This window comes from Apodemus sylvaticus, chromosome 23 (genome assembly GCF_947179515.1).
Source record: "Apodemus sylvaticus chromosome 23, mApoSyl1.1, whole genome shotgun sequence".
NCBI lineage: Eukaryota > Metazoa > Chordata > Mammalia > Rodentia > Muridae > Apodemus > Apodemus sylvaticus.
The window spans coordinates 40,458,430-40,466,797 of record NC_067494.1 but is presented as its reverse complement, the minus strand read 5'-3'; the positions used below and the strand labels follow the sequence as shown (position 1 = coordinate 40,466,797).

Genomic DNA, 8,368 nt, shown 5'->3' with positions numbered 1-8,368 from the left:
AAGGAAGCAGGTCACAGCACGTATCCCTAGGGGGAAGAGCCTCTGTCTTGTTCTGGTCCCTTCCTGGCCACCAGGAGGTGAGTAACTTGGCCACACACTGTAGGCACCGTGTTCTCCCTTATCTCAGGCCCATGTTGGAGGGAGCCAGCGATGGACGAGCTAAAGTGACTCTCTGCTCCTTGTGAGTTTTTCATCAGTTCTCTGTCACAGCAACAAAATCTAGTACAACATCTCAAAATGTGAGTTTTATTGAGTTTTTCATAAATAAGCATTTTATTCCCTTGACTGCTCAGACAACAGTGTTCCACTGATGGTCCAAACAGTGTTCCTTCTGGACTTTTAGAGGCTAGCATTTTTATTTGACAGATATTTACAGACATTTGTAAAAAGGTAGTTTTTAGAAGCATAAAAACCCTCTGTGTCATACAACGAAGTTAACCTGTTCTGTGTCACAGGATATATCATAGAATGGTAGCACCTAGCAGCACCCAATCCACCAAGATAAACGTTCAGCAAGGTTTCTGACGAAATCAATTTTCCTTTGGCCTGGGGGGGGGTGGGGAAAAAAGAGCTTCCCCCACCCTACCTCCCCCTCCCCCCAAAAAATCTAACCACTAAGGCAAACCCTCAAATATACAAATACACATCAAGTCTCAGGTCTGTTCCTCATGGAGGGACTTAGTTCTTCCTTTTGGGGGTGCTTGTGTTTTTCCTATAAAGATTAGTAACCATATTTGAACCTGTTTATCCTAACTATGCCTCCAATGGTTCAGCACTCGAGGCTGGGGAGATTTGCTTTTATAAACTGCCCATCTGCAGGCTGGCTTTACTTACCTAACTTGTTTCAGTCTGTAACTGTACAGAAACGGCCTCACGAGCCTCAGCTGCACGCCTACACACGCCCTTCTCGAGCCTTTCGAATGGGGCTTGAAGGCACCAGGTCACTGCTGCAGTGATTTGAGGATAAATCAAGCAGATTTACTATCCACGGGGACAGTGGAAGCTCTCACGGGGAGTCCGGGAGCCAGCATCTTCCAGGTTCCCCTGGATTGGACCAATATAAAAAAATACCCCAAAGACCGTATGATTCAAACCATTACCCTGAAATAACCCGTCAGCCCTTTGAACTTATAACTTAAGTTTACAGAATTTTAATCCCCTCAGAACGAAACAGTCTTCTGGTTACTATCAAAAGTCCTGGCGGAGTTTAGTGTTTTAACCTAACACCTGAGCTTCTACCTACACACTGAAGTTTTAGTTTTGTAAGAGCTTTACACAGCATAGGATATATGATGCATATGACACTAGGGGGTGCTTCTTTGTAATTCCTATTTCAACAGCAAAAAAAAAAAAAAAAATCCTTTCGTTTTACAGACACTAGGATCAGTTTATAATTATACTACAGGGCAGTTTTATTTAAAAGTTCTGAAGTCTGCACCTAAATGCTTAAAATATCTTACACCAACTGATAAATAGCGTTTATAAACCATGGAGACTTATTTATAATGATTAAGACATGTAAACCCTCACAGATTAGAACATCTTGGGATCAGCACAAGTCCCTGTCCACGGAATGATAGCTTCAAGCTCCACTGCCAGGGAAGGGCTGGTGACAAACACCCTTCCGGTATTTTTCGAGAACATTCTCAGCGATCACAGCAAATGTAAAAAATCATGTAAACCTTTGCAAGGACAGTTCCATTCCAATGTTCATAGTTACAAGTTTTAAAAAAAATGCACATGGAGTCCATATTAAAGTATGTTGACGATTTTTTAGAAGACAGGCAGCATGGAGAGCCGCGGCCATCCCTGGAATCTGGCCCGCACGGACAGTAACCTGCAGCTCAGGGCAGAGCTCTGAGTCAGTGCATAGGTGAAGGGATCAGTGTTGCCTGGAGAGGGATCTACCCGAACTGGGCCTCTGGAATTGCCAGGGCAGAGGCAGGCAGGATGGCTACCTTTACCAAGTGTTCACAGAGACGTTCTGTGTGGGCAAACTCCAAGGAGCAGGATGGGAGGCAGTGGCCCTCAGGACTTCCAGTGGCTGAACTTCACCAGTGTGGGTGACATCCATCTTCCAGCAGAGCAACAACACTCCAAACCCCAGAACGACCTTGGGGCAAGTTCCTTCATCCGAGGCTGTCTCAAGAGCCATTCACAATGTTTTACTTTCTCTTTATTTTACTTCCTAATGTTAAACGGAAAGTCTTTCTGGCAAGGAAGAATTTCTACTATTTCTAATATAGTTGTATTTCATGTTGCTTTCATTCAAAAAAAAAAAAAGCTCTCTGGGGGTTTGATTTGATATTTAGTGGAGATGCAGAAACGTTTGGACTGGGAAGGGCTGCCTCGTTTTCCACCCTGAGCACAGGGAAACCCAATCCTAACTGTGCACAGAGCCTTCAAGAGCCCCGTGTCACACACAGGGCCTTGCCCACAGCACTGCTGGCCTGTAGCTGCCTTAGCTTCCGCCAGACGATTAGCTCACCCCGGACTCAACTTCGCTGTCACTTCTGCTTGGGGGGCAATGATGGACAGGAACCTGGCCACCTGCCATTCCTGAAAATGGCATTGTATGTGACTCACCAAACACAATCAAAACCTCACGGCAGATGTTTGAGAGTCAGCACACTGACCATGCTCTGGAGAGGATGGAGGCAGACCGCCCACCGGAGGCAGGCCCAGGTAGAGCACTCAAGGACGGTGCCTCAGAGAGGAGAGAGCCATCATTGTCGTGCTGGGACCTTGGGCATCAGGCCTCCCACAGACTCAATTGCTTTTTAAAAGAAAAAAAAAGTACATAATTCTTTTTATTAAAAAATGGGTAGCTTCTCCTCATGGCTGCATACAGGCTCCAGCTCGCCTGATGTGGGTGTAAAGGAGATACCTTTGACTTCTCTACCAGCCGGCCCCTCTTCTTAAATAGTGGGGCTACCCTCACAGCAAACTCCGCCCCACATTTCAATCCATTTGGTTTTTTTTTTCTTTTAAAAATATGTAAACAAACAAGGAACAGGAAAGCTTTGCTTACAGAGGAGTCCAGACACAAACCGAGAGAAGAAAAGGCCAGAAGGCCATCGCTCAGGCAAGCCTCCGGGCCCCATGCTGTCCCATCTGCTGCCTGGGGCTCAGTCACTGTCCGAGTCTTCCCTGCATTTGGCACGGATGGCCTGACCGTTCTGCAGGGGCATTTCTTCATAGTCGCTCCTGTTGTAAAAAGAGACCTTTGACCTTGGCCGCTCTTCCCTGTCCACACACATGCGTGTGGAGGTCAGAGGTCAACATCAGGCAGGCAACAACCCGTGCAGTAGGCATGCAGACCCAGGCAGGATGCGCGTGGTGGCGGTGACTTACCCGTAAATCACATCGTCATCAGAGTCGTTCAGCATGGAAAATGCAGGATTGTCTTTCAGCTGGGACTCTGAAAGACGACAAGAGCCTTTTTAGTGAGAGCATTTTGTGTTATTAGCCTAGGCAGGAGTCTGAAACACCCCAAGCCCCATAGAGACTCAGCCGAGGCATCGTGTGAAGTTGTGATACAGGTACTGCTACGGTGTTCCAGTTAGCTGCCTTTCACCTCTGTCCACACAGAAGGTGCTGTGAGTCACAAGTGCCTCACACCTGGGTGACACCTGAGCCCGGGCATCGCAGAGGCACGATGGCGGCTTACCGTACAGAGCGTTCTTCGATGGAGAGTAGACGAAGGCCAGTGTGTAGAGGTAAAAATTCAACAGGCCATAGAAAGACAGGAATTCAGCTGGTGGTGCCGGTCAAGGGAGAAGTGTTGAGTTTGGACACACAAGCCTCTGCCTCCCATTCCCAGCAGCCCTTTCCAGTATCAACCATCATGGGGGTCCACAGCCCAGATGCAAGGACGCTTCTGCTGGAGCTCACAGCTAGACGCCATAAGGGACCTACCTGTCAGGGGCTTAGTGGGAACTAGGTTTATGACTCCGGAAGAACAGAAGGGCCTGAGGTCTGCTGACAAAAGAAATGCAAACCTCAAGTGTCCTTACCTCCTCCACACTACAGACCCCCAAGCACCTAACCGTTGGAGTTCAGTCACAAGCGATGAAACAGAAGCTGTTAATCCCAACATACCTACCTACCTGCCTTCCACCCGCCTGGCTTCAGACAGGGAAGGCAGGCGGGACAAGCTGTGGACTGGATGTGGGCACAGCGGAATCAGTTTCAGTGCCACATGACTCCACACAGCACACATGACTCCAATCCCTGGCTGGTCCTCAGTGTGTGCTCTGGGTGTCTGTCTCTCTGTTAGAGGCAGTCAACGGCTCTGGACTGACTGGGGATTCGAACCTATGACTGTTTTACTCAGTTTCTCAGGGCTGCCCACGAAAAGCAGGCAGCAGGGCACTGAGAATGGTCTGGGTGGTCGACCCTTTGCGTCCAGGCTGTGCAGTGACTTATCATGGGCATTGGCTCAGCCCTGCTGTGTGTCAGTTTCCTGCCTCAGGAGGAGACTGACGAGACTTACCCTTCCCAGGGCCAACAGGAAGCCAAGAGAGAGGGCAAGGCACGATCGAGGCCTGTTGAGCACAGGTCAAAAAGTGGCCAACTGATCTCCTCACAAATGTCCCAAGATAACCATGAACACAGGGTGGCTCGAAGGCCCGGTTCCCTGAGACAAGGATATAGTTCTGGTAGTGAGCCGACAGTTCTGCTACGAAGTTGTCCTGCAACACTTGTGCTCCAAACCGTAGGTAGAGGATGACAATGCTGAAAGAGAAGGGGAAAGCACCATGTGGAAATACAGAAGGGCTCACCCCAGCGAGCCTTCACAGGAAACTTCTATACTTGTATACACACACTATTTGATACCCCACCCCCAGTCACTTTTGCTCTGGGGGAAAACACAACAACAGCAACAACAAAAAACCAATGCAGGCCTCTGTGGATGCCTGCTGACTGTTCACACGGGGTACTGTGCTTAGTACCAAAAGGATCTCTAGGCGCAGGCACCCCTCAGGTAACTTGGGCAGGCTACTCTTCTGTGATGTGGGTGACTGTGCATGTGTCTAGCAGGGTTTGGAGCGTGCAGGGAAATGTGGGTTAGCATGCTTCGAACGCCTGGGTGATGGAACATTTGTAACCTAGGCCATTATAACATGTTTTCCTCCTGGAGACAGGGTTTCTCTGTATAGCCCTGGCTGTCCTGGAGCTTTCTCTGGAGACCAGGCTGGCCTCACACTCAGATCCACCTGCCTCTGCCTCCTGAGTGCAGGATTAAAGACGTGCGCCACCACCATCGGCTTGTTAAATAACTGATCAGGAGCTGTGCAGGTTTGAATAGATTTGGCCCCATGGACTCATGTGTTTTGAGGCTTGGCCCATAGGGAGTGGCATTATTAGGAGGTGTGGCCTTGTCAGAGGAAGGCCAGGCTCAGTGGTGCACCATTCTTTTCTTGTTGCTTGCGGCCCCAGATGTACAACTCTCAGTTCCTTCTCCAATACCATGTCTGCTGCATGCTGCCAGGATTCCGCCATGCAATAATGGACTAGCTCTCGGAACTGTAAGCCAGACCCAGTTAAATGTTTTCCTTTATAAGAGTTGTCATGGGGGCTGGAGAGATGGCTCAGCGGTTAAGAGCATTGATTGCTCTTCCGAAGGTCCTGAGTTCAAATCCCAGCAACTACATGGTAGCTCACAACCATAGGTAAAGAGATCTAATGTCTTCTTCTGGTGTGTCTGAAGATAGCTACATGTATTTACATATGATAAGTCAATCTTTAAAAAAAAAAAAAGAGTTGTTGTGGTCATGGTGTCTCTACACAGCAATAAAACCTCTGACTTTGTGGATATGTGTAGTCACACACACCCTGAATTAACTCCACACAAGGAGGTAACAGGGAGAACGGGAATGCAGTGTTAAATAAACATCAAGTCCTGGGGCCTCGGAGAGTCTTGACACCTGTCATGTCACCTCAAGGACTGGAGTTCAGGTGCCTGTCACGCAGATATTAGCTAGGAGTATAGGAGTGGGCAGAGGACATCTGTAAGCACTGAGGAGTGGGGCTGGGGCGTGCAGAGAGACTGTCGGATAGCCAGCCTAACCTATCTGTGAGTGGGCTCCGGGGCAGAGAAAGACAGAGAGCTGAGCTGACAAAACAGCCCAGCATGTTAAGATGCCCGCGGCCAAGCCTGACAGCCTGAGCTGTCCCTGCATCACACATGGGCAGGATGAGCAGAGAACTGACTCCTGCATCTTTTCCTCTCACCTGCACATACATGTGCACCATTCCAACACACACAATGAATTAATTAACATCAAAGAAATAATGTGGAAAATGGAAAAGGAAGATACGCATGTTAACCCTCTGGCTCCAGACACACGCATGTGCGCATGCGTGTGTGCGTGCGCTTGTGCATGTGCACACACACATACACGCACACACACAGACACACACAGACACACACACAAATGCACACCCAAGCACACTGACATATACAAATGCACACCTAGTCACATAATGCATGCATATCCAGACACACACACAGGCTTGTACAATCAAAATCATACACACCCAGACACATGCATATATGTACGCACACACCCACCCCCACCCAACCCCACCCACCCCCACACAAATGTCACCCAAGCACACTGACACACACGAATGCACACCCAGACACATAATGCATGTACATCCAGATATACACACAGGCACGTACAATCAAAATCAAGCACACCCAGACACATGCATATATGCACGCACACACCCAGACACGAATGGACACACAGACACAGACGAATGTCACCCAAGTATGCAGAAACATGAATGCGCACCCACATACATGCATGCACACCCCAGCACACACAGACACACATATACATGAACACCCCCTACACACACACATCCTCCCACAATAAAGCCTTACCTAATAACAAGCACTACAAAGGTCAATGCAGTCAAGAACTTTAACCTGAGATCTGAAAACAGAAGAAGATGCTCCCATTAGCAAATCCCACCTCACCTCAGAATTTGACATCCAAAAGCAAAAACAATACACAAAGCCACCCCTGGCCAGGCCCCCACCCTTGCATGCTTTCTGTCTGTTCTACTGTGGCTGGGGAAGACCACATACAGCAGGGCCCAATACAGTGGATTCTGGCAAAGGTCTCCGCCCCCCCCCCCTCTAAAAGATTTATTTATTATATCTAAGTACACTGTAGCTGTCTTCAGACACACCAGAAGAGGGCGTCAGATCTCATTACGGATGGTTGTGAGCCACCATATGGTTGCCAGGATTTGAACTCAGGACCTTTGGAAGAGCAGTCAGTGCTCTTAACTGCTGAGCCATCTCTCCAGCCTGGTAAAGGACTCTCAATCAAGTGGCTTGCCCTGGTCAAGGACAGTGTTATTAATGACCCTTGTCCTCGGCAGCTCACACGGCTTTGTGGCACCAAGGGTCACTGACTTCTACTTTAAAGGGTTCTCTCCAAATTGCCAATCCTTCCTGAGGAATCTCATGGCTCTCTAGGGCCAAGGGCTTCTGGGGGTGTGGCCCCTGGTGCCCCATGCTTCCCAGAGTGGCACTCACCCACGTAAGGCATGTGACGGAGCTCGGAGCATGCCCGTACAATCAAGAATAGAAGGTATAAGATGTATACTGTGGCCACCACCATGAAGAAGACCTTCATGCCCTGGAAGAAGGCGGGTGAGGTTGAGACGAGGCCTTGGAGCGTGTGCCCTTCAGCACCCCACGGGCATCAAAGTCCAGTGTGATTAGAGGGGACCCAGAGCTTTGGGTCACCCACACTGCCACGCCTCACATCAAGATCACGTACTCTCAAGCACCAGTGCTTTGCCTAGAACCCAAGGCCAGAGTGTGCCCAGCAGTTGGCAGCAGCCTGACCCTTGTGCTACTGAGGACAGCCGTCATGCTGACAGGACCTAGGGCTGGACCCAGCTGACACTCATACAAGTCTTTTGACTGTTCTGGGCCTCGGAGCTCCTGAGAAAGGAGGGGCTGAATGAAGGTTTGTGAGACCTGAGGTCTGGGACCAATCCCTTCCACAGTCTGAGGATGGGAAAGCCCTTGTCTGAGGGTTAGAGGTCAGTGGCCCTGGTGAGGGCCAGGTTCCAGGTGCTGTGTGTCCTCCTCACTGAGCCTGCCAGCCTGTGAGGCTCCTGTGGGTAGGAGTTTCTAAACCCTTCTGTTCCTCTCTCTCGGGCACAGCATCGAGGCTGGGACTGTAGGTCAAAGATCAGGGTTCAACTTCTGCTGTGGAAGAACCTTCAGTCTGGTGGTTTTCTCAGAGATGGGGAGCGGCAGGACAGCTGCTCTCAGCACCCTGGCGGTCTTTGATCCCTGCTGTGCCCTGCAGTAAAGGGTGTGGGCTGCTCT

At 49.6% G+C, this 8,368-nt stretch overlaps 1 protein-coding gene across 2 annotated transcripts in view; it reads right to left on the bottom strand.

Moving 5' to 3' along the window:
* Positions 1 to 232: 232 nt before the first annotated feature.
* Tmem181 (transmembrane protein 181) overlaps positions 233 to 8,368 on the bottom strand; it is a 49,659-nt gene continuing 41,523 nt past the window's right edge. For both annotated transcript variants that reach the window (XM_052169476.1, XM_052169477.1), the window contains exons 12-17: positions 7,562 to 7,664; positions 6,899 to 6,950; positions 4,655 to 4,737; positions 3,671 to 3,760; positions 3,355 to 3,421; positions 233 to 3,207 (exon numbers count right to left, since the gene is read on the bottom strand). In XM_052169476.1, the coding sequence (XP_052025436.1) occupies positions 3,129 to 3,207; positions 3,355 to 3,421; positions 3,671 to 3,760; positions 4,655 to 4,737; positions 6,899 to 6,950; positions 7,562 to 7,664 (474 nt within the window). In that variant the 3' untranslated portion in view covers positions 233 to 3,128. The remainder of the gene's footprint in view (positions 3,208 to 3,354; positions 3,422 to 3,670; positions 3,761 to 4,654; positions 4,738 to 6,898; positions 6,951 to 7,561; positions 7,665 to 8,368) is intronic.